The 27,236-nt window shown below is 40.4% G+C and overlaps 1 protein-coding gene across 1 annotated transcript in view; it reads left to right on the forward strand.

Moving 5' to 3' along the window:
• The window catches only part of LRP1B (LDL receptor related protein 1B), a 1,094,775-nt gene that overhangs the window by 566,668 nt on the left and 500,871 nt on the right, over positions 1-27,236 (forward strand). Inside the window, exons 8-11 of the mRNA XM_075284520.1 lie at positions 8,356-8,578; positions 15,199-15,370; positions 16,946-17,089; positions 24,482-24,718. Coding sequence (XP_075140621.1) covers positions 8,356-8,578; positions 15,199-15,370; positions 16,946-17,089; positions 24,482-24,718 — 776 coding nt within the window. The remainder of the gene's footprint in view (positions 1-8,355; positions 8,579-15,198; positions 15,371-16,945; positions 17,090-24,481; positions 24,719-27,236) is intronic.

The following is a 27,236-nucleotide window of genomic DNA, read 5'->3' on the forward strand; positions in this document are numbered from 1 at the left end:
AAAAAAATTATCCAAAAAAAAAACCTCAGGCTAGAAAATAGCACACATTGATACAATGTATTTATGAAAAATCCCATATCTTACCAAAGACCGTGCAGGATACAGAAGAGCTAAGCGCTTCATTATACAGCCATACATCCGAGCAACAGCAATGGAAAAATCTGCTCATCTTTTACAGCAAAAATACTTTTATTTTGGGTCCATTGAGTAATTTATGAAGCTTTGTCTTTTTCCCTGCGTTCTTCCACCTAATTCCAATCTTAGCATTTCTATCAAGGTGAATGAGAATTGTTCATGGTCAATTTATAGAAAGCGAGATGTGCGCATAAATTAACTGTGAGTCTTAGATAAGAGTGTCACGAGGATGGCAATGTAAAATCGTGTGCAGAGAATTGAAGTCCACGCCGGCGACTTATGTGCCATTAATTGACGAGTAATATAATGCAAACTGAAATGGTCCTTTTATCCACGCACAATCTCATTTCTATCTGAAAATCATTGTTCTAGAAGGATTGCTCCCAGATTATTTTTGGAAGATTTCTTCCTGTATTTTAGTATTCAAGAAGAAATTTCCAAGACCCTACATGAGTTTATAGAGGGTCGTTCAACATCCACGTCCATCATTGACCAGGAGCCAAGAACTTCTTTTCCTCCAGAGGACCCAGCACTATTGATGGGTGAACTTCACCAGATTTGTTTCATGGACATTCATGAAGTTCAGCTGTTTTGTTTTGGACCTAACTGGAAGTGCTATTAGTATTCTGTCCATGGCCCATGGGAAGCCCAGGCCCATGGGGAGAAAACATAGCAAGCATTTATACTCACCTCCCCTGGGCACTCTTGCAGCATTTGTTGGTCCCCTGGAATCTTCTTCTGGATTTTTCAAGACTCTGGATGATGTCAACCACGCAGTCATCACTGAGCCTTGCCATTGGGTCATTTGGGGTGTGTGATGCCACAATGCTTTGACCAAGCCCCATAACATCAGCCAGGCTAGATGAGGCTTTGGAAAAATAATACACATTGTTACTCGTCTTCCTCCGCCTTTCCTGGACACCTGAATACCAAGCACAATGCCATGCATCGTGCATGGGCTGCGATTGCTATTGGAGCTTTGTTCTATTCACTTGAGTGGGACTGAGTTGCTGCAGTAACATGTGACATCATCATCAGTGGGAATCAGCTGCAGGCTCTTGAGATAGCTGATTGATGGGGGGTTACAGATAACTGATTGATGGGAGGATCACAGATAGCTGATTGATGGGGGGGGTCGCAGATAACTGCTTGATGGGGGGGTCACAGATAACTGATTGATGGGGTGGTCGCAGATAACTGATTGATGGGGGGGTCGCAGATAGCTCATTGATGGGGGATTACATATAGCTTATTGATGGGGGTTGCAGATAGCTGATTGATGGGGGTTGCAGATAGCTGATTGATGGGGGTCGCAGATAGCTGATTGATGGGGGGTCACAGATAGTTGACTGATGGGGGTTGCAGATAGCTGATTGATGGGGGTCGCAGATAGCTGATTGATGGGAGGATCAGAGATAGCTGATTGATGGGTTAGGTCGCAGATAGCTGATTGATGGGGGGTCACAGATAGTTCACTGATGGGGGTTGCAGATAGCTGATTGATGGGGGTCGCAGATAGCTGATTGATGGGAGGATCAGAGATAGCTGATTGATGGGGGGGGGGTCACAGATAACTGATTGATGGGTTAGGTCGCAGATAGCTGATTGATGGGTTAGGTCGCAGATAGCTTATTGATGGGGGTCACAGATATCTGACTGATGGGGTAGTTGGAGTCTCACTAATCACATATTGATAACCTATTCTAAAAAGTGCAGAAAATGTAACAAATCCCATCCCCACCTTGCGGTAAAATACATATAGCGGACGTGTTTTTGATTTCCAAAACCATTACGGTTTTGGAAATCGCAGCACGTCAATTATACCTACGGAAATACCGCTGGTTTCCTTATAACTATAATGGAAGCAGAACGTCCACAGAGGAAACTTTCTGTGCAAAGTGCTGCAGGAAAAACCTGCTTTTTTGCTGCGGCCTTCTGCGTGGGGCCTTAACCTTAAACTGTTGCAATTTGATAAACACATCAGTGACATTTGACTTATTGACCCTACATTATCACCTCCATGGGCTTGACCCGTTTACTAGAGTAGAATGTGATGAAAAAATTGTCAAATTAAACAAAAAAATAAATAAATAAATAAAAACCTTTTGGAAAAAGAAAAAATAATATAAAAACATAAAAAATAAAAGATAAATAAATAAAGGATGATCAGAATAAATGCACTTTTGTTTCAGAAGGAAAAAAAAAATACAATAAATTCTTAAGATTTCCGTAAAAACCAAATATCTCAAGCTGATTATGCAGCTTAACTTGAAGTGCATTTCATGTATTTAGACAGAGTGCCAAATTAACCAAGGATGAATGTGATAACTGTTGAGCAAAGCAGTTTGCCGGATTACTTTCAAAGCTTTAATCATTTTATTTCAGATGTGAAAGAAATATACTCTGCAATTACGGCGAGAAGAGAATGAGGATATCTGCACATTTAAATAATACGCATCAAGGTTGTTTTGTTTTGCCGCGACCAAAAATATATATATATATAACAATCCTTTTTAGAAAAAGATCCATCATTATTTTTCCATCACTTTACAATTGCAGTCGTCATTACTGGGTAATAATTGCAGCAGATCTTAAGTGTTTAACAAGAGATACGTTTGTGGCTGCGAAAGTTTCGGATTCAAGGTCGGGGCTGAACGTGTCTTCATCTGCTGTCTGAAACGGTCACACGTATCATGGTGACCTAGTTTGTCTAAAAAGGAAGAACTTGAAGGAAGTTCATCTCCTTAGAAGTAGATCTCTGATGTCTCCAATAGAGATAGTAAGAGTACTTGCCCCTTGTAATATCTCATCATTTTATTTAAATGTAACGTTAAAGGGATCGTCCAGGCTTAGAGACACGTGGCTGTATTTTTTTTCTTAAATCAGAGTCATACCTGTCCACACCCTACCTTATCCACTGGAATATCAGACTGGAGATAGGCCTACTTCTTGAGATTCGTTTCATTTCGGGTTTGAGAGGCTTGGGTACAAATTTGTTTTGGGTCATACAAGTTTTGATACAACAGAAGTGAAATTATTATACTCTCAGACCCCAGAGTATCATAGATGGAGGTCCGGAGGAGTGTAAAACAAAAAAGAAACGCAAAACATTTATACTCACCTTGCCTTAGCTCTTTTGGGCCCACAGTACCCGGAATCACCACTGAGGCCTGTGATTGGACCTCATTGGTCACATGGGCATGCCAATGTGACCACTGGACCTGATAACAGGCTTTAGCAGTGAGCCTGAGCACATGACGTCACCAGGAAAGTAACAGATGCCAAGAGAAGACCCAAAAGAGGTGAGGAAGGTGAGTATAAATGTTTTAGTCAAGACATGTGGTTTTAATGGACTCTTCATTATCTGGTTAGAACAAGTGGCTTTCAGGACATCTCCATTATCTGGTTAGGACTTGTGGTTTTCATGGTGTCCTCATTATCTGGTTAGGATTTGTGGTTTTCATGGTGTCCTCATTATCTGGTTAGGACATGTGGTTCTGATTGTGTTCCCATTATCTGGTTAGGACTTGTGGTTTTCATGGTGTCCTCATTATCTGGTTAGGACATGTGGTTTTCATAGTGTCCTCATTATCTGGTTAGGACATATGGCTCTGATGGTGTCCTCATTATCTGGTTAGGACATGTGGTTCTGATTGTGTTCCCATTATCTGGTTAGGACTTGTGGTTTTCATGGTGTCCTCATTATCTGGTTAGGACATGTGGTTTTCATGGTGTCCTCATTATCTGGTTAGGACATGTGGTTCTGATTGTGTCCCCATTATCTGGCTAGGACATGTGGTTTTCATGGTGTTCTCATTATTTGGTTAGGATTAGAGATGAGCGAACAGTGTTCTATCGAACACATGTTCGATCGGATATCAGGGTGTTCGCCATGTTCAAATCGAATCGAACACCGTGTGGTAAAGTGCGCCAAAATTCGATTCCCCTCCCACCTTCCCTGGCGCCTTTTTTGCACCAATAACAGCGCAGGGGAGGTGGGACAGGAACTACGACACCAGGGGCATTGAAAAAAATTGGAAAAAGTCATTGGCTGCCGAAATCAGGTGACCTCCATTTTAGACGAATAGTGGATTTCAAATCCGGGTCATATGAGAATGTGAACTTTGTGACTATGAGACAGGGATAGCTGTACAGGCAGGGATAGCTAGGGATAACCTTTATTTAGGGGGGAATGTTATTAAAAATAACTTTTTGGGGCTCTATCGGGTGTGTAATTGTGATTTTTGTGAGATAAACTTTTTCCCATAGGGATGCATTGGCCAGCGCTGATTGGCCGAATTCTGTACTCTGGCCAATCAGTGCTGGCCAATGCATTCTATTGGCGTGATGAAGCAGTGCTGAATGTGTGTGTTTAGCTCAACTACACCGGTGGAGTAGTTGAGCTAAGCACACAGATTCAGCTCTGCTTCAATCAGCGCTGGCCAATGCATTCTATTAGCTTGATGAAGCAGAGTGTGCACAAGGGTACAAGCGCACCCTCGGGTCTGATGTAGCAGAGCCGAGGCTGCACAAGGGTTCAAGCGCATCCTCGGCTCTGATGTAGCAGAGCCGAGGGTGCACTTGAACCCTTGTGCACCCTCGGCTCTGCTACATCAGAGCCGAGGGTGCGCTTGAACCCTTGTGCACCCTCGGCTCTGCTACATCAGAGCCGAGGGTGCGCTTGAACCTTTGTGCAGCCTCGGCTCTGCTACATCAGAGCCGAGGGTGCGCTTGAACCCTTGTGCACCCTCGGCTCTGCTACATCAGAGCCGAGGGTGCGCTTGAACCCTTGTGCACACTCTGCTTCATCAAGCTAATAGAATGCATTGGCCAGCGCTGATTGAAGCAGAGCTGAATCTGTGTTCTTAGCTCAACTACTCCACCGGTGTAGTTGAGCTAAACATACACATTCAGCACTGCTTCATCACACCAATAGAATGCATTGGCCAGCACTGATTGGCCAGAGTACGGAATTCGGCCAATCAGCGCTGGCTCTGCTGGAGGAGGCGGAGTCTAAGTTCGGACCTGAATGGAGACTGGTGTGGAGCGATCTTAGACTCCGCCTCCTCCAGCAGAGCCAGCGCTGATTGGTCGAGTTCCGTACTCTGGCCAATCAGCACTGGCCAATGCATTTCTATGGGGAAAAGTTAGCTTGCGAAAATCGCAAACTGACAGGGATTTCCATGAAATAAAGTGACTTTTATGCCCCCAGACATGCTTCCCCTGCTGTCCCAGTGTCATTCCAGGGTGTTGGTATAATTTCCTGGGGTGTCATAGTGGACTTGGTGACCCTCAAGACACGAATTTGGGTTTCCCCCTTAACGAGTTTATGTTCCCCATAGACTATAATGGGGTTCGAAACCCATTCGAACACTCGAACAGTGAGTGGCTGTTCGAATCGAATTTCGAACCTCGAACATTTTAGTGTTCGCTCATCTCTAGTTAGGATATGTGGCATCTATGTCATCTTTATTATCTGGTTAGGACATGTGGTTCTGATGATGTCCTCCTTATCTGGTTAGAACATATGGCTCTGATAAGGTCCTCATTATCTGATTAGGACATGTGGTTTTCATGGTGTCCTCATTATCCAGTTAGGACATATGGCTCTGATGGCGTCCTCATTATCTGGTTAGGACATGTGGCTTTCATGGCATCTTCATTATCTGGTTAGGACATGTGGCTTTCATGGCATCTTCATTATCTAGTTAGGACATGTTGTTCTGATGGTGTTCTTATTATCTGGTCAGGATGTGTGGCTTTCATGGCATCATCATTATCTGGTTAGGACATATGGTTTTCATGGCCTCTTCATTATCAGATTAGGACATGTGGTTTTCATGGTGTCTCCATTATCTGGTGGCTTTTATGACGTCCTCATTATCTGGTCAGGACATGTGGCTTTCCTGGTGTCTCCATTATCTGGTCAGGACATGTGGCTTTCCTGGTGTCTCCATTATCTGGTCAGGACATGTGGTTTTCCTGGTGTCTCCATTATCTGGTGGCTTTTATGACGTCCTCATTATCTGGTCAGGACATGTGGCTTTCCTGGTGTCTCCATTATCTGCTCAGGATATATGGCTTTCACGGTGTCCTCACTACTTTATACTATTTCCTATTGATCGTAAAACCGCAGTAAGTTTAAAGGAAAAATTATATTTTAAGTCCGAGATTTACTTCCATTGATCTCTTAAATTGTTTTTAGATTGTACTGAACGGTTTACAGCAATGTGCAAAGTTTTGAATCCACGGAGGCCATTTACAGATTATATAATCTGCTAAGAACAACAATATGTTCTTTGAGATATGGGTGAGCTGGGGTTTCACTGGTTTAAGTACTGCTAATGCACCGCTTTGCAAAACCTCTTAAGAACTGAAGGTTGAAACCAATCAATCTTCTTTGTTTCATAGGAGAGCGGTGCAATTCTGTCTAACAACTCTTTAGAATGTTATGTAATGCACAGATGGGCAACAAAACACATTAAAGACTGACTTTTGAGAGTGTATCTAATGCATATGCAATTAGGTAATTTACATGTCATTAGCCTAGTTATCACCTAAATTAAAGGTTGTTGAAGCAAGCATGAAGGTGTGTGTCTTGTGTAAACCCTACCTACTGCATACCAGCAAGAAATCGGAGGGGCTTGGCATGAAATGGGTCAAATGTCAATGGTTTTTTGTTGTTATTATAGGAGAACGGCTGTTAGGGCTTATGGATGTCTAAAGATTGAAGGAATTCTCTCTCTGTCTACAGCCAGGGCTATGAATCACATGATCCTCATAGAACTGATTGAGCAATGTGTAATATAGGATCTCCAAAGCTACAGTACAGCTATGGGCACTCCAGTCCTGAGCTACAATACACTGCTGTTCGGGGTGAGAGCGTGACGAGTCCAAGGAAAAGAATATGCAAATTGCTGGAAAAAAAAAAAAAAAAAACTTGCTCTAGTTCCACCTTTTGGAAAAACGTTCCCTATAGATCATCACCTGGTCTTCTAGAAACCGAGCAATCTGATCTGGGATTATAGCCAAGCCATCAAATCTCCTCTAAAATGGACCCATAAGACAGCGGTTTTGGGAATATTGGTTCTTCTCATTGCAAAGCAGATATTGGCTGGGATAGAGTTTATAAATGTAGGTCAAAAGAGGTACTACATCTCCTTAACTTTGCATTCTACCTTACAGATTGGTATATCCATCATTTGGAGTAGATGTGTTAGCTTGAATTTAATCATGCCATTAGGTTTCTGCAAGACCAGGCATTGATTTATAGGAAGCTGCTTTACAAAAGGTGGAACTAGAGCAAGTTTTCCATTTTGTCACCAAGTAGGACTTATGTGCATGTTCTTACCCTAGAATCCTTGGGGTAGGCTATAAGTCCCTGTAAACAGAAAGGTGGCCTGCAAAGGAGCGACCCACAGACTGAAGGGAACAATTGGAGAATTTAATTATATAATAACTGTCCATACTAAGCAAGTATATCATGGATCACCTATAATATGTTTTGCAACACACACATTAGCTCTCCTCCAGAAGGAAGCTATCATCATTAAAAGGAGTTACCAAAGGTTTCTTCTCTTTACAGATGAGGTTCAAGAATAGCTGTCTGCAGATAGTAGACTTGCTTCTGAGTACATTGGCTTGGTTAATAGTCTAAATCCTATTTTGAGGTTCTTCAGTGGGTTGAATGTTGACCTGTAGGGTGCCTTCCTCCTGGAGAAGTATAGGTAGGAACCTAGGAGTGACACTTGTAATGAAAAAACTGGTTGTATCTCTATGAAGTCATTTAAACAGAAAAAATAACTTTAGGCTGAGATTGAACATTGCAAAAAAACCTTTTCTTTTTAGTTGTATATTTTGCTGCCTTTTTTTTTCTTTATCAAAGCCATGGTTGGATTTAGCAGAAGGGAGAAGTATAAGAAATTCCTTTACATATCCAATTCCTTTTGAAGCCACTGTTGACTTTGGCTCCAAAACAAACAACAAATCTTTAAAAAAAAAATGCAGGTTCTGGAATAAGTGACCTCTTTTTTGTAAGATTCGATAAAACATTGTTGGCTTTTTTATTTGCAGAATTAGTGTCCCCTTTGTCTACGGAATGTATATGGTATTCATCCTCAATACACGATGATACCCTTTTAAGTTCCAAAATGTAATACTGTATATGTGACAATAGATAATGTGTAACCCATTGGTAACGTTTTGCCTTTCTCCTCACAGGAAGCTGTTCTTTTCGGATTATGGCAATGTGGCGAAAGTTGAACGCTGTGATTTGGATGGAGGGAACAGAACACGAATAGTTGTATCCAAGATTGAGCAACCAATTGCAATCGCGTTGGATCTTGTTACTAGGCTGGTATATTGGGCGGACATCTACCTGGACGTTATTGAAGTGGCAGATTATGAAGGAAGGAACAGGCATATAATAATACATGGGCAAGAGGTGAGTTGATGTGTACACACCAAAATCCAAATATATAGATGACATCTGTACTTAATTGGATTTCTATATTAAAGCAGTCTTTATAAATGTAACTACCGAGTTAGATAATTGCATTGATATTGGTTAGATTTTAGTAGCAGTAGATAGACTAGGCCACAAGAACCATTTCTCTTTGCTGAAATACTAGTGGACATAGGTATTCTTAGAAACAATGCCCCCTGGGAAAATTTATGCAAATTGCCTCTCTTCCAAGAGTAAAATGACTTTTTCTTTAATTCCACTTATAGATGTCAACCCCATAAGTCAATGTCCAATCCATTAAAGAGCCCTTATATATTTCTTGGTATGCCAACCAAGCCAACCAAAAGGAAGAGACATCTATCACTATAAAACTGTTTTGAGGTCCTTGCTCCTTATTAGTATAGAACAGGGTATTGCTTGGCTGGATGACAGTCCTATGAATAGAGATGGACAAACTGCACATGTTATTTGCAAGGTTTACCCTAAAGTTTCTATTGCTCCAAACTGGCTACTTTGGAGTCTTTTTAGACCCCAACGTATGATAAGTGGTGGCAAAGAGAATACAAAAAAACACTGATACCCACTTTCCTTCAACTCTAGGAGTTTTGCTTCCCCTTAAAGAGCTGCCATATCCCAAGTCATGTTTCAAGGCTCTCGCATTGGTAAGACAATGTTCTTCCTTCTAGAGGAGAGCTTTTCATCAATAAACTTCTCTCTATTTTGATATCGCTTTACAGTCAAGGTCATTGAGGTTAAATGGGGTAATTGTGGACCCCATTACTGTATTTAGTCCCTGAACAAATACAACACCCTATTGACATAGACATAATTTTTTTTAGTAGATCATTGCTGTAATTCATACCGTCCGTGACTTTCTACAAGAGAGGACAGGGCTTAGGTTTCACTTATATAAAGAGAATATAATCGTTTGGAAATCTCTGTGTGATTGTCTTAACCTGAGGGATAGCCGTGAAATTAAAAACCTATTACTATCGCTTCCAAAAGCTAAATGGAGAAGCCTGCCAGTGGTGTGCTTCACACAAATGAGGAGAAGTAATTAGCAGCTGTTTCATGTGGGCACAAGTGTTACATTATTTGCTTCTTAGATATTTATGAGAATAGTGTTAAACAAATACCAACAAGGGCTCGTGGCAGTAAAAGAGCTTCTTATTTCCTCTTGAAAATTAGAGAAATGCCCTGTTTGTTTTGCAAATGTTCTACCCAAGGAATTTGCATGTTAATTAAATAAAACATTATCTATGTTTATCATTTTTGGATTGCAACATGAAGTAAAAGGCATCGGTCAATGTGTCTAGATTTTAGAATTATGGGGTATGTAAGAATATCCTGTGATTTAAAATATGAGCAAATTCTGATTTTTAACCTGTAATGACCTAGACAATCCATACTTTCAAAATGTTGCCCATTTTTTAGTTGATAGATCATCATTTTTCATTTAACCCCTTATGGAAAAAATATTCATGTATGTGAAAAGCCAGAGAGACAAAGCAGTACCAAATTGTAATCCAAAAGGGTAAGTAAAGCCAAAGAACAGCTAAGAGAAGACAGAGTCACAATAGTCAGCAAACATGTGTGGACAGATGACTTGTTTATAGCAAGTCTGGAACCCGCCCCAGGCTGAATAGGCAGATAGGCTGTCAATCACACATGTAAGGCTAAGATTAACTATTTGAGGATCAGAGAGAAACAAGGTGTAAGAGATGGGTGTGGAGGAAAATCAATTTATAGATGAGGGAATAGGGCAGTTTTGAGACAGAGCAACAAGAACCAAATACAAGGAATCAGAACTGAACAGGCAAAAATTTTACAATACCTCTTTGGTGTCCAAATGTGTTCTTGATGCTAGAAAAATAGCAGATTTAGATTTAGATTATGACTAAAGGCATGGATTATACTAAATTTGCCAGACTGAGGCATCCCTGGCCCACCTATGTTCCTGCCTTTGTTGTTAAAGGGGTGCAGGAGATGAATTAAGACACATTTTTAGCCACTTTCTAGACCTAACCCAGTTATTAAATCTGGGTCAGTGGCTAAAATTTTCCCATTCCTGCCTATAGGAATCAATGAGATTTATGTGCATTCAAAATTCAAAATTAAAAAATAATGGATGACTCTTGGAATGTCATGAAAAGTGCCATGGATATCCATTGCTTTCAATCTGCTTCAAGGAATCTGAATACTTGCTACTGGGACCATTTTTTCTCAACTGTATTTTTATTGATTTTATAGGAATTATACAAAAGAAGGAATAAAATGAGTATCAAAACCATCATAAAACAGAATGTTACAGTGCAGTACAGAATATCAAACATCAAGCTGAGGGAGGAGTTAGGGCCATAGTATAGAGTGAATCACTTGCTGCCCATGTCTCCAGAAATTTTGGTCATGGATGGCCTAAATTCCAAAGTTTGTACATCTTTCATCCTGGAACCTAAATCTGAACTGGTCAGAAGACTAGTCAATATGAAGCAATAAGGCATTAGTAGATGGAGGAGCAGCCCTACCCATTGTCCAAAGAGAGATATTAAGGAGTTCATACTTTCGGTCTAGAAACTGGAAGAAATCTGAAATTAGTTGACCACTAAGGACTAGAGATGAGCGAGTACTACTAGCTGTTCGAAGTTAAGATTCGATGCAGAACCAGCGTTGATTGGCAGAATGCTATACATTGCCAATCAACGCTGGTTCTTCTCTTACCTTTAGAAGTCTTCTCCCTGCGCAACATCCCCGCGTCCTCTTCCGGCTCTGAATTCACTCTTCCAGGCATCGGGCCTGGCAAGAGCCGACTGCACATGTCCGCTTGTAGTGCGGGCATGCGCAGTCTGCTCTGCCCAGGCCCGATGCCTAGCAGAGTGAATTCAAGGCCGGAAGAGGACGAGGGGACGCTGCGCAGGGAGAAAAATCCAGCCCGACCCTCACTCATGGACTTGGTAAGTAGAATTTGATCGAATGTTGCCTACCCCTGAAACGAGCATTTCCCCCCATAGACTATAATGGGGTTTGAAACCCATTCGAACAGTCGAACAGTGTGCGGCTGTTCGAATCAGATTTCGAACCCCGAACATTTTAGTGTTGGCTCATCTCTACTAAGGACCCTTTTAATAAAATGTCAATGCAGCAAATGAACCCCAGAAGTATAAATGATAGAGATAATGGAATATAAATTCAGAAATTAAAAAAAAAAATCAAGCTTTGTGTTCCGCCGATGATGGGAATATTAGTTTCAATGGAACGACAGACTATTACGACAATGGTCTTTGTCAACAGAAAATATTGACAGAAACAATTGTTCCACTTCCCTGAATTTTAACAACAGAAATCAATGCAAATTGACTTATGCCAATAAAACAGATGACAAATAGGTATAGAATAAAAACTGCAAAGTGATACAAAACAACGCCTACTATAGACGAGCGAGGAACGGCAAATCCTGATTTTCATTTTTTTTTTCCCCAGGCCTTTATATTTCTTAAGATTTTTCCGCCATCACAGAATTTTTTTTTACAGTAATTAAAGAAAGAGCCGTCACCAGTAAATCCTGACACTATTTCCAGTAAAACATTTTCTCCATGGTTGGCAATGCTCCATTTCAGGAAGATGTGAAGGCATTAATCTGCAGTTAATTCTGGGCCCGCTCCATGTAAATAATGAATTAATTTTCTTGCTTATAAAAATAACATAGGACAAGGTTTACAGGCAACATTGTAAATCTATTGTAACGAAAATGCAAATGAACTGACCTGGTTATAAATACTGGAGCCGGCAAATGTATCGGCAATTTTATTTGTTTATTTATTTATTAATTATGTAAAACCAGATGTTAAAATCCATCAGTGTTAATTTTGTGATTTTAGATTTTTAATTCTATTTTCTGTACTTGGTGGCCATCTTGCTTTGAGATTATACTTGGCTCTGTTCACAGCGTTGAGTGATATGCTTTACAGCAGTCTCATGACCATACGCAGCAATAAAACTAGAGGTCTATGGGAAGGTTTTCTAGATGCGTAGGAAGGGGAATAGGTTGTGATGTCATGTGTTGTCAGTAGTGGATGTAATGATGGCTCAGTGGTGTTATCTTCTATTGTAATCCTGTTCGTGATATAAATGAGGTGAATACTGAAAAGAAAACATTTGTAGAATTAACAAGCATCAGTCTATTTTTAAAGGGGTATTCCCATGTCCCTTGCTCACCAGTCTTCGCTGCTGCAAAGACTTCTTTCTTCCTGGTTTTCAACGTCAATTGGTGGGTGGGGTTTCATATGCAAAGCCATACTGTCCGACTACCTCAGTTTAGCTCCACCCCCAAATTAGCATGTAGCTCCACACACCACATAGCGTGATCCTATTGGACGACTGAAGGGCCTGTGATGTCATCACAGGTCTTATAACACTTGGATTTAGCTTGTTCTATATAGAGTCGGCTAAATCTTAGTGGGCTAATGGACCAGGTCCTTCTACCACTAGCTTTTAACCTGCTGTATATAAGAAAGCTAAATCCTAGTGAATAGAGGGACCAGGTCCTTTAGCCCACTAGGATTTAGACTGTTTTATATAAGAAAGCAGCACTCATTTCCCCTTTCCTTTATCTGAGAGTAGGAAGCTAGGTCACATGTGTGGTGCAGACACAGGAACAGCTACAGACACAGGCTCGCTCCCGTGCACTTAGCCCCTTCTCCCTCTCCCCTGAGAGCAGGCAGCTATGTCACTTGACATTTGATCAGATAATCCCAAGGGCTATAGAAACACAGTGTCAACAATGAAGTGAATAAATTAAGATAGTGGACAAACAAAGCAGTTTTGCTGAAGCAGTGTATTTAGGAAAAGTCATAAATCTACATTAACAAGCAGTATAGATAGGATCCTTGTTATGGTATAACCCCTTTAAGCTTTGTGGGCAGTGTGAAAATTGCAGAGGTTCCATGTAAAGAAAAAAAAAATCCTTAAAAATTAGAAGAAAAAAAAAATGAGGTAATTTCTGGTAACACATTTCAAGTGGTGTAAATAAAACCTGCATTGACTTGTATTTTGTTATATCTCAGAGCCGTGCCAGTTTAGTAAGCTCATGTTTAGAGATGGTTCACTTCCAGTGTATAGGGTACTTTATTACTTTTCCTCCTGGCTAGATATTTCCAAATATAAGTGTCATGGGATGAATAGATTTTTTTTTACAATATGATATGACAAAGTGCTACGCTGTGTATTCTGTAGGTGTTTATGGACGTCTGCCCGGTGGCTTTGCTGTGGATTGCAGTATGACAAGGTTTTTGATACCATGTTGCAATAGTGTATGATATTGGTTCCATGAAATAGTGAAGAATAAAATCCTATAGTTTCTACTTTAATTGTGTTTGTTATTCTTTAACTTTTATACGTGGATTAATTTATGTATTCATTGATAGTTTAGTGTCAAGTTAAACTTTGCTGCATTTATTCCATGGCTTATTTCATCGATGTATTGTTTACTCGGTCACTTATTTCTACATTTTTTTTTTACATTTTTTCTTAAATCTAATGAATTCTTTGACTCTATCTTATTGTAGTTATTGTCATTATGGCTTTTATTCTGGAATAGCTTTATTGTACCTTGACTAATATACTTTAGTTTGTGACCTAGAACTTTAGATGTTCATCCCGGACAATGGTAGGAAAATTGAGTCCCCGCAGCTGCCTTCACAATAGGAAATATTCCTTCTTCTGATGGGGCTTTTTTGTGTGACTATGACTGTGTATGACCCTGTATAGGATGGTTTACATTGTAAATGCAAACATGCATGTCTTATACATGTTAAGAGGGAAACAAAGTTCTCTCCGGCACTTCTGGGACAATGGTAGGAAAATTGAGTCCCCGCAGCTGCCTTCACAATAGGAAATATTCCTTCTTCTGATGGGGCTTTTTTGTGTGACTATGACTGTGTATGACCCTGTATAGGATGGTTTACATTGTAAATGCAAACATGCATGTCTTATACATGTTAAGAGGGAAACAAAGTTCTCTCCGGCACTTCTGGTGGTGTCTTATCTCCTGGGGAAAAATAGGATTGGGCATGTTGAAGAGCCTGAGTTCATCTTCAGATCCTTGTGAAGTCACAGGTTGCATATTGCGATTTTCTCCTGTATGTAAGAAAATTATATAAAAGCAATTATTAATTGGAACTAATTAATTGATGACCTTTCCTTAGGATTGGCAGGGGTCTGACACCCGGGACCCTGGGCAATCAGCTCAAGCTATATTGTTCATGTGAGCTCTGTGCAGCGGCCATGCTTAGTATCACAGCTCAGGGCAATCGCCTGAATGGTACAGAGCTGGATGAGACCATGTGACCAATAAATGCAACATCACATGGTCTGAACAGCTGATCCACAGGGGTCCTGGATTTTCTTCAATGCAGACCCAGCCAAAGTTTGACCAGTAGGCAATGATCTATACTGAAGAAAGGCAATCAGATTAAAAGTCTGGGAAACCTCTTTAAATATAAAAATTATCCTGAGATTCCTGCTAGCAATACTAGAACAAGACAATGAATGAATGAAGGAATGAAGATAATTCTCACAGGACTATTTCCTATCATGTTTTGCAGGTCAGTCAAGTCTATGGATTATCCCTGTTTGAAAACTATTTGTACACCACCAACCTGGACAGCTCCAATGTCCTGAAAATTAACAGATTCAACAGCACAGATGTACAGTCATTACTGATGCTAGAGAACGCCCGGGGTATAAAGATCTATCATAGACGCGCCCAGCCATCAGGTAGGTACCACATGGATTCATTCATACAGTATATTGTGCCATAGAATTATGTAGAAAAATGTATTTAGAATTTCTCCCACTGAAACTAAGGGACACTGTAACCCTATGGCTCATTAGTTGTTGCAAAACCACACTATCTAGCATGGTGGGAGCTGTAGACCTGCAACAGCTATTGAGAAACCTTGGAGACCTCTGTTCTAAGCAGAGAATATTACAGCTCCAGCAGCTACAGTAGGGTTTATCTGGTATGTTGGAAATTTCAGCTTCCAAGTAGGAGAATTTTCTGCATATTAATATTTGCATATTAATCCAGGTAGATTCATAGTGGCATAGCTATGGTAGTAACTAGGGTTGAGCTGATCTTGAGATTTCAGTATCGATTTTAAAATCTGATTTCCGATCATTTTCCAGCCGATCCCGATCGTGAAATTTGCTCAATCGCCGATTGGCATCCGATCTTTCCCGATTCCAATCGCTCAACCTTAATTGCATATTATATATACAGTAGGGTTGAGCCAATCTTGAGATTTCAAAATCGATTTTTGATCATTTTCGAGCTGATCCTGATTGTGAAATTTGCTTGATCGTCGATCGGGATCTGATCCCGATCGCTCAACCCTAGTAGAAACATACACCAGATTCACCGGAATGGAAAAGTATTCTAATACAGATGCTGACTGTGACCAAAGATAATTCTTCATAGCTTGTAATATGTCTGCTATGGTACTGACGCTTCTAGGGATTCTACCACTAAACCAACATTTTTTTCTAATTACCACGTTGGAATAGCCTTAAGAAAGGCTATTCGTCTCTTACCGTTAGATGTGGTCTCCGTGGTGCCGTTCCTTAGAAATATCGGTTTTAATCTGTATGCAAATGAATTCTCTGCAGCAATGAGGGCGGGCCCCAGCACTCAAACAGCGATGGGGGCGTCCCCACTGCTGCCCAAGAGCTCACTCCAGCAAAGCCTCCATGTTCATCTGCAACCCCGCCTCTTCTGTCTTCTGTCTCGGTCCAACCTCCGACGCCTGTGCAGTACACTCCTGTACTGAACTACAAGAGCAAGAGTGGCTCCGATGCCGACCTGCAGTCCTGAGTGACTCTGCATCTCAAACCTCTGACCCAGCCAAAGTTTGACTAGTAGGCAAAGCAACCTTAAAGCAACAGCCATGTGGCAAATGCAAATGCCATACAAAGAGTATGGTGAGAATGATGACTGGCAGGCTGACTATGGTTGACTCTTCCCTCTCCAAAAGAAGTACAGCTGTGGAGCACAAACTGCAGCTCTTCCAAGTGAAATCCTATAATTAGTAAATGTAAAGGAACATTCATTGCTAAAGTTTTATTATTGTGTGAACACTTTAAAAAATGTTTATCACTTTATAGCAATAACCAAGTTGATGAATGAAGGATCTTAAATTATTAAAATGATGATGTTTAATTCATGACAAACGGTTCAGGCAGTCATTGGTAAAATAACATCAATTTTGTTGTCAGTGACTTTCACGTACTGAAGTAAATAATGTTTATTTTAAAAGGCAATTTGTGTGTGATGTTTGCCATGATTTCTTGCAGTCAGGAGCCATGCATGTGAAATAAACCCAGATGGCATGCCGGGGGGCTGCTCGCACATCTGTCTGCTCGGATCCAGCTACAAAACAAGGACCTGTCGCTGCAAAACCGGCTTCAGTCTGGCAAGTGATGGAAGGTCCTGCAAAAGTATGTAAAACAATCAAATGTTTTCTAAAGCAACAGCGAGAGAAAAAAAAAATACGCCGTTGGATGACTGGTAGCGCAAATGTTTGGAGAATGCTTTAAATGGAAATCACAGCTGGGATGAGAATCTACTGTCGTAGAGAGATGCAAATGACCTGCAATGTGTTTAGCTTTATTCCATTCATTGCTACAAGATATTACTGTAAATGTCAAATATAGCAGTTGATTTTTTTTTCCATGGTGAACTTATTTTTTATCTAAAATTCTAATTTTAAATTTTTTTATTTTATTTTATTTTTTTTAATGTGGGCATTTACCATTAGAACAGGATGCAACAGGGCAATTAAATAATACAAAATTAGCGTTGAGCCGATCTTGAGATTTCAGGGTCGTTTTTAAAATCCAATTTTTGATCATTTTGCAGCCGATCCCAATCCCAATCGCGATCGTGACATTTTCTCAATCTTTCCCGACCCCGATCGCTCAACCCTATACAGAATACTTTCTGATATCCTGTTTAAGAACAGTATCCAGAAGGATCTTAGTTTTTATATCCATTGCAGATACAAAACAGGATTATCAAGGTCGTTTTTGGGGGAACAAAACAAAAAGTACCCTTAAACAGAATAATAAAATGTTGTGTAAGCAGGGATGTAACTGAGAGCTCTCCATCTCCAGCATCCAGTCATCAATGGGGGAGGGGGTTGGTGCTGAGGAAGCTACTGCATGTTAGTTATATATTCCACTACATGGATTGTCCCAAAATTGACACTGTCTGATCTCTTGGAATACCAGCATTGAAATTGGGGTTCACTTTTCCCCATTGGAATAGACTGATGGTCAGTGATGCTCCATGCAGTCTCTAGGTCACTGATGGAGATAGATAAATGCAGCACCCTGCTATCTTCATCATTCTCATTACTTTACAAGCATGCACCACTCATTTTATAATAAATTCTTAAAGGGATTTTCCATAACTATCCTTAGAATAGGCCATCAATTTTCCAACTATAAAGTCCAAAACTCGTGTCCCCTGCCGAACAGATGTTTGAACAGCTTGTGGCACTTGAGTGAGCTCTACTTCCTCTTTTTAGGTCTGTGACATCACATCCATTGGTCACATGGCCATGCCGCAGCTCCCTCCCATTCAAATAAATGGGTATGAGCTGCAATACCAAGCACAGCGACTATATAATACATGGCACTGTGGTAAGCAGTGAAGAGGCCAAAGGACTTTTCTAAACACTGCAACCCCTTCAATCAGCTGATCTGTGAGGGTGCCAGGTGTTACAGGTGGGTCCACCACTGATCCCATGACCCATCCTAAAGACAGGAGATTAATATCAGAGAACCCAATATTTCAATGGCGTGAAAGAGTCATATGTAGTTGGATCAAAGTAGTTGGAATCTGAAATGGTTAAATAGTATTAAGTGTAGAAATCAGAAACCTTCCTGATGATCTAATGTTGGTTCCTTGGTATATGTGACACCGCCTGGCAGGATTCTGTAGCACAGAGCTCTCCTGTTTGTATCCGGACATCTAATGAATGGTGTATTTAATCATAAATGACATCAAAGCTAAAATCTAATGAGTTGTTAAATTAAATGCCTGCAACACAATATTATCAATTTTACACTTGATACAAAGTTATCTTATTGGATCTGTCTTGTTTTTGTTGTGTGGGTGATTTAAATAAAAGTTTAAGATTTTATTAACACCTTCATTTTACTATAGCTCTAAAGCCTTCTCGAATACTCTCTTAGAGATGGGCAAACCTCACAAGATTTGTTTTATGAATATTCATGAGGTTTGGTCCTCTAGTTTGTTTCAGCAGGGGTATTGTTTTACTCTAGGGACTCCAAGTCCAGGGGAATTACAGCAACAATATAACCAGTATTGCCTCACCTCTCCAGGGGTGTTTGGTGGTCCCCCAGCCTCCTCTTCCAGTCTCTTCTAGTCTTCCCGATGGCTGTGACATCAGCAAAAGTATAATATTGTTTGGTGGATAAAAATAAAAGTTTTGGGCTCGGGCCAAGCTCTAAAATTTTGGAAAATGGGTCAAAATTCTATGGGACTTTGGCTAGCTAAGGACACATGAATACATTCAATCTTTTTGTCACGGACCAATGGTCTGAATAAAGACATTGTTACATATAGTTACATAGTAAATGAGGTTGGATGAAGACATCAGTCCATCAAGTCCAACCTATAACCCTACAATCCCCTACAGTGTTGATCCAGGGGAAGGCAGAAAACCCCATGAGGGTTAAATGATTGATGTATGCCATCTGGGAATAATGCAGATGGCATACGCAGGTCAAATACAGGTTGTTAACCACATGAGGACCGCCGTACGTAAATTTACGGCCTCATGTGCTGGTACCTAAAGACCGGACTATTGCCGAAATACGTACGGCCTTTAGGTACCTTTCTGGCGGGGGGAGGGGTGCGGGGGGGACAGGGGTTAGGTGTTACTAACACCTAACCCCTTCCTCCATAACGTCCAGTCGGAACTGAGTCCGACTGGACGTGTTAACCCTTTCGATCGCGCCGTCAAACATCACGGCGCGATCGAAAGGGATCCGCCGACAGGTTAACCCGATCGGCACCCCCCGCGGCGAGATCGGGGGGTGCCGATGTCAGTAGAAGGTAGTCTGGGGTCTGGCCAGTGACCCCAGACTACCGGAGCCCCACATACCTGGTGATCCTGCCAGGCGGTGGAGGAAGTGAGCGATGTGTCTCACTTCCTCTGCTGCTTACAGGACACGAGCAGGCTCATGTCCTGCTCGTGTCCTGTCAGCTACTGTGCTGAATCAGCTGATGCTTTCATCAAAGCATCAACTGATTCAAGTGTCCTAAAGGGACACATGAAAAAGTAAAAAAAAAGTTAAAAAAAAATAAATAAAGTGTATGAAAAAAGTAATAAAGTTCTAAAGTCCAAAAATCCCTTTTTTCTATACAAAATGAATTATATAAAAAAAAGCACTAAAAATTAAAAAAAGCAATGCATATTTGGTATCGCCGCGTCCGTAACAACCTGTACAATAAAACTGAAATAATATTTAATGTACACGGTGAACGTCGGAAAAAAAAAACGGAAAAAACTCGCCGGAAATAATGATTTTTTGCCATCTCATCCTACAAAATATGCTATAAAAAGTGATCAAAAAGTCATATTCACCCCACAACAGTGCCAATAAAAAGCGCACATTTTCCCGCAAAAAATAAGCCCTCAACCAACACTGTCAACCGAAAAATAAAAATGTTACGTCTCTCAGAAGATGGCGATGCAAAAAACATTGATTTATGTCCCCATATGTGTTTTTGTTCTGCAGACTTAGTATCGCATAAAAAAATAACATAAATGAGGTATCGCCGTAACCGTACCGACCCGCAGAATAAAGGACACATGTCACTTATACTGTACGTTGCATGGCGAAAAATTTAAAATGTAAAACTCAATGCAGGATTGATTTTTTTTTTTTTAATCCAGCAAGAAAGAGTTAATAAAATGTAATCAGTAAGTTGTAGGCACCCAAAGATGGTGTCATTACAAAATACATCTCATCCTGCAAACAACAAGCCCTTATATGGCCATGTCACCAGAAAAATAAAGAAAATATAGCATCTAGTAATGTCAAGGCAAAACCCCCCAAAAATCGCCAAATTATTAGAACACAACTGGCTGCGGCAGCTAGGGAATATATAAGCTGTGTGAGCGGATATCAGGGGACACCCCAGATTTACAGCTTATGAGCGAAAAAACACCAGAAGTGACCCCCAATGTGACCCTCAGAGTGACTCCCCCAATCATAGGAGCTACTGGGACATAGTAGGGAATTTGGTGTCTGCAATGTCCTCCGCACCGCTTATATGTTCCCTCTTCGCCATCCGCTGTGCAGTCACATCTGGCATACTAATCCTCACTACACCCCCTGATACATTCTTTGAGGGGTGCAGTTTTCAAAATGGGGTCACTCCTTTGGGGAATCCACTTTTCTGGTACCTTACAGGCTCTACAAACATGACATGGCGTCCAGATACCAAACATCAAAATCTGTACTCCAAAAGCCGCATCGCGCTCCTTCGCTTCTGCGCCCTGCTGTGCGCCCAAACTGCAGTTTATGACACATGTATGACACTGGTGTACCCGTTATATCGGACGTAATGTCATATGTGGGTATAAACTGATATTAGGGCACAGCTGGACGCAAAAGGGAAGAAGGGTTATTGGGTTTTTGGAGCACAGATGGTTTGGTTTTTGGATGCCATGACACTTTTGTAGATCTGAAACGCCAGTAAAGTGGAATCCCCTGATATGTGACCTTATTTTGGAAACTACACCCCTGAAGGATTTCTCCAGGGGTACAGAGAGCATTTTTAACCCCCAAGTGTTGCTATAACTTATTATCTATAAATGAATACGAAGCTGATTGTGAGAGGTGAAAATGACAATTTTTCCAGGAATCCGTCATTTCAGTGCGTAACATGTTGTGCCCGCCTTGTATCAGAGATGAACTCTCTAAAAGCTGTTGTGCCCGGGATACCCGCTTACCAGTTTATGGAGTGTCTCTGCTGACATAAGTTGGGCACAACATATCGGGCACTAAAATGGCGAATCTCTGGAAATTTTTCATTTTTAACTTCTCATTATCAGCTGTGATTTCATTTCTGGAAACTAAATAAATGCAACACTCAAGGGTGAAAAATGCTCGCTACACCACTTGATAAATCCCATGAGTGGGCTAGTGTCCAAAATGGGGTGACATGTCTGCGGATTCCACTTCATTGACAATTCAGGGGCTTTGCAAAAGTGGCATGGTGTCCTAAAACCAAACTGTGCTCCAAAAACCAAAATAGCGCTCCTTCCCTTCTGTGCCCGGCTGTGCCCAAACAGCCATTTATACCCACATATGGCATTAAGTCCGTTATCCGGGGTACACCAGTGTCATACATGTGGGCATACACCGCTATTTGGGTACCCAGCAGGGCGCAGATGTGAAGGAGCGATATGTGCTTTTGGAGTGCAGATTTATATTCTTTGTTTTTGGACACCACGTCACATTTGCAGAGGCCCTAAAAGTGTCCCTACAAAATGGGGTCACTTCTTGGTGAATTCCAGTTTACTGTCACCTGTGTAGTTTCTAAAATGGGGTCACAATGGGGGGTTTCCATTGTATTGATAGTTTAGGGGCTCAGCTAATGCGACATGACACCTGAGAACTATTCCAGCCACATCTGCTTTCTAAAAGCCAAATAGCGCTCTTTCCATTCTGAGCCCCACCGTATACCCATACAGCAGATTATGGCCACATATGGGGTATTGCCGTGTTAAGAAGAAATTGTGTAACAAACTCTGGGGGGCTTTTAATTCTTCAGCTACTTGCAAAATTAAAAATATGGCGCTAAATGGACGATTATTGGAAAAAAAAAGTAATTTTTCATTTTTATGTCCAATTGTTAATAAAATCTGTGAATCAGCTGTGAGGCCAAAATGCTCAACAAACCCCTAGATAAATTCTATGAGGGGTGTAGTTTCCAAAATGGGGTCACTTTTAGGGGGTTTCCACTTTATTGGTACACTAGGGGCTCTGCAAATGCGACATGGCACCTGAAAAATATTCCAGCAAAATCTGCCCTTCAAAAGCCAAATAGCGCTCTTTCCATTCTGAGCCCCGCCATGTTCCCATACAGTAGATTATGACCACATATGGGGCATTTCTGTGTTCAGGAGAAATTGTGTAACGAACTTTAGGGAGCTTTTTTTCCTTTATCCTCTTGTGAAAATGAAAAATTTGGGGCTAAATTGACAGTTTGTTGGAAAAAAAGTAAATTTTCATTTTCATGTCCCAATGTTAATAAAATCTGTGAAACAGCTGTAGGGTCAAAATGCTCACTCTACCCTTTGATATGTTTTGTGGGGGGTGTAGTTTCCAAAATGGGGTCAATTTTAGGGGGTTTCCACTGTATTGGTACTCTAGGGGCTCTGCAAATGCGACATGGCACCTAAAATTATTCCAGCAAAATCTGCCATCCAAAAGCAAAATAGCGCTCCTTCCATTCTGAGCCCCGCCATGTTCCCATACAGCAGAATATGGCCACATATGGGGTATTGCCGTGTTCAGGATAAATTGTTTAACAAACTTTGGGGGGCTTTTACTCCTTTAACCCCTTGTGAAAATGAAAACTTTGGGGATAAAGTGACATTTTAGTAATTTTTCTTTTACACATTCCAATGTTAGTAAAATCTGTGAAACAACTGTACGGTCTAAATGCTCACTATACCCCTTGATGAATTCCGTGAGGGGTGTAGATTCTAAAATGGGGTCACTTTTGGGGGGTTTCCATTGTTTTGGTACGCTAAGGGCTCTGCAAATGTGACATGGTGCCTGAAAATTATTCCAGCAAAATATGCTGTTCAAACACCCAGTGTCACTCCTTCCCTTTCGTGCACTGCCGTGTGCCCAAAAATCAGTTTACACCCACATGTGGGGTATTTCTGTGCACGGGAGAAATTGCATAACAAAATGTGAGATGCATTTTCTCCTTTAACCCTTTGTGAATGTGTTAATTTTAGGTCTAAATGAATGTATTAGTGAAAAAAAATGAAATGTCTAAATTTGACCTCCATATTATTTTTATTCTTATGAAATGCTTAAAGGGTTAACAAACATCCCAAATGCTGTTTTGAATAATTTGAGGGGTGTAGTTTTGAAAATGGGGTGATTTATGGGGGTTTCTATTATATAGGCCTTTATAATTCCTTTCAGAACTGAAGTGTTCCCTAAAAAATTAGTTTGAGGAATTTTCTTGTAAATCTGGAAAATCGCTGTTACACTTGTAAGCCTTGTAACATCCAAAATGAATTAAAAGACGATCAAAAGATGATGCCGATATAAAGCAGAGATATGGGAGATAATATTTATTCATGTATTTGGATGGTATGACTATCTGCCTGAAAAGCAGAGAATTTCACATTTTGAAAATTGCAATTTTTTCCAAATTTCCATCAAATTTGCTAGTTTTTTTTATAAATAAATACAAAAATATTGATTAGTGTTTACCACTAACATGAAGTATAATGTGTTACGAAAAACAATTTCAAAATCACTTGTGTAAGTTAAAGCGTCTCAAAGTTATTGCCATTTAAAGTGACACATGTCAGTTTTGAAAAAAGAGGCCCGGTCCTTAATGTACTTCTGGGCCTGGTCCTTAACCGGTTAATATACCCCTATCTAGAGTAGAGAATGGGTGCAAAGAGTATCTCTTGTTTTGAGGACCCAGACTGTTCAACGTATTTTCCAGAAACCTTTTAAAAGAAATTCATTATAGTGGTAAAATGTCTATTTTTTTCCAAGGGTAAACCAAATAGATTTTTTGTGTTTTCCTTATAGAACCGAAGAATGAATTGTTCCTCTTTTATGGAAAAGGTCGGCCAGGAATAATCAGGGGGATGGACCTTAACACCAGGGTGTCTGATGAATATATGCTTCCCATAGAAAACTTAGTGAACCCACGCGCTTTGGATTATCATGCTGAATCCAATTATATATATTTTGCCGATACCACCAGCTTTCTCATCGGTCGACAAAAGATTGATGGGACTGGGAGAGAAACTATCCTTAAAGATGGTAAGTACATGAGGCCAAGATTTGGGTAACATAGTCCTCTGTCTCCGGATTGTGGCTATATTATGTCATTGTCCATACGAGTTTGTCCTTGCCTACAATCTTAATAGGAAACTTAAGCCCATGGATTGCCATCAATGTGTCATTCAGCCAATGCTGAGTAATTTCGGTCTATCATGGTCTGGCAGATGGAGGACATTACTGAAATTCTTACTGAATTTTTCACAGGCCATGAATAGCAAATAAATATATGCAAAGTCACATCCCAAGCTTCTGTACTTCTGGCATTCTCTTTGTACACCGGTAGTCACAGGGATAAACAATACTTGAGGAAACTCCAAAATATGGAATTATTGATGGCCATTGAATTACTTGAAGATACAGAAAATTGTATTCAAAGGGCAAGGATCTGTCCACACTTAAATCATGGCTTCAATTGGCTGAGAAATGGATCCAACAGGTGGGAGAAGTACAAGTCACTTCTGAAGCCCTCTCTTTGGCACAAAAACTTCCACAAAAATATATAATTCCAGACTATGATGGATTTATTGTGAAATGGTTTCCATTGATCGGGGAACCAGTTATATTAGATAGGCATAGTAATAATGACTAAATAGGGTAAAGAAACTTGGAAGAGGAAGAACATCTTTTTGCACAGTTGATAGACTTGACAAAGTAGTTACCGCTCATCAATGGTGTTCAGTCATCTGGCTGATGTAATGGGGTCTCTTGGTAAAGACATAGGGCAGTGCTATCAAACCCAAACCTCACCATGAAGCCACCAGGTTCCAGTACAACATCACTTGCTCTCCCAATTCCTCTCTGGATATTTTGTGGCTGTGTTGTCAGTAGGTTTCCTCACCCATGTTATTGGCCTTCTGTGTTCCAACCATTTCCGTTATACTGAGTGTCCATTTTCTTAACAGCAACAGGTGCCATTATAATGGTCAGAGCTCATTTATTTTCAGGATCTCACTCTATTCTAAGCATCAATCGATCCCTACACAAGAACAGTAAAAAAATTCCCTCACGTACCAGCAGCAGAAGAGTTTAAAAAAGTCAAAAGTTTAGCTTATATCTGTCAAACTGACGTTACCAACCAGAAATGTGAGAAGAACATTCATAAATGATTGCTAAATAATATAGTTATTGCTCTGTTTTTGTTTTCTATATTGTATTCTGTATAAAGGGTCTTCAACGCCGTCTTATAATGATGCTGTTATTATGTTGCACTCAGAGACTAATTACAGGTATGGGTGATCGTCTTTGTGAATATTACAATACCTGTCAAATGTGTTTATGATGAAACAATCCCTCCGCTTTTAGTGAATTAAAAGTGGTTACATTGAAATAAACCCCCTTCCAAATGCAACAAAAGTACAAATCAAGACTCGATGCATCTGCGCTGTCAAGAACAAGCGAACCTGACATAAATAGAAAGAACGGAGGAGAAGTTGTATTCTTACGATTGTGCTTCCAAATCTGAAGTCTTAATGTTCTCATTCTTGGGATAATTAGATAAACATCACATATTTGTCTCTTAAAGTAAATTTTAGAACGTATCATAGACGCTTTCCATTAGAAGACTGCAATGGTTAGGGTCGTAAGCTGAGTCCTCTACAAGGCGCCAGAATTTACGACTTTGTAACTCTCAATGTAATAAAATGTTTCTTCATCTTTGTAAAAAAAAATATTCCTATTTCTTGGAAACGGCATCAGAGGAAGTCACATTAAAGGCAATGCGGATTACATGAATTACATTTACCAGGCATGAAAATCTTCACCAACATCAAAGAACGTGATGCTTTGTAGAGTCAGAGCCTGGTAACCAGTCGAGGTATTGGTGGGTTCTTCCGTAATGGCTGGACCTTCAATGACATTAGGTTGTGGGAATTTTACTTCTAAGTACTTATTTTTCTGACTTTGGCAGCATCAAGGCACTTTCTCGTGTCCAATATTCCTACCTAAAATTGTTAAAAAATTTTTAAAAAAATTGAGGTTAAAGGGGTTTGCCAGGAATTGATGGGAAAAATGACAGAATATTTGCATTTATCCTTTGCTAAATATATTTACTTGCATTGGAACTTGTTGTAGGGATCTCTGCAGGAAATTGAAATGACCATCAGGAAAGGTTGCCAAGACCACTCAGGTTGTGGGGTGCGGCTTAATTTGACACATGTTCTTTTAACTAAATGCAAAAAAAGAAGAAAGACCAATGCTCTATGGTGCACACATCTTATATCCAGGGGTGTAGCTATAGGGGGTGCAGAGGTAGCAATCAATGCCATCCCTGAAGCCCAACATTAGAAGGCACCAGTATTATATATAGCACATGGTAAGTGGCAACCCCATTGCATATTTAGCATTGGAATCCAGGAGTTTGAAGTTACACCTCAAATGACCCCAAGGATCTTCAGGGTTGCTGCTCATCTGGTAGTGTTGTGCTGTTCAGATACAAAACTATGGATGATATACCACTGCACCAACTCCTGATGTGGGAGGTGAATTCATCACTATATGA

Source organism: Leptodactylus fuscus, chromosome 8, assembly GCF_031893055.1.
Source record: "Leptodactylus fuscus isolate aLepFus1 chromosome 8, aLepFus1.hap2, whole genome shotgun sequence".
NCBI classification, from domain to species: domain Eukaryota; kingdom Metazoa; phylum Chordata; class Amphibia; order Anura; family Leptodactylidae; genus Leptodactylus; species Leptodactylus fuscus.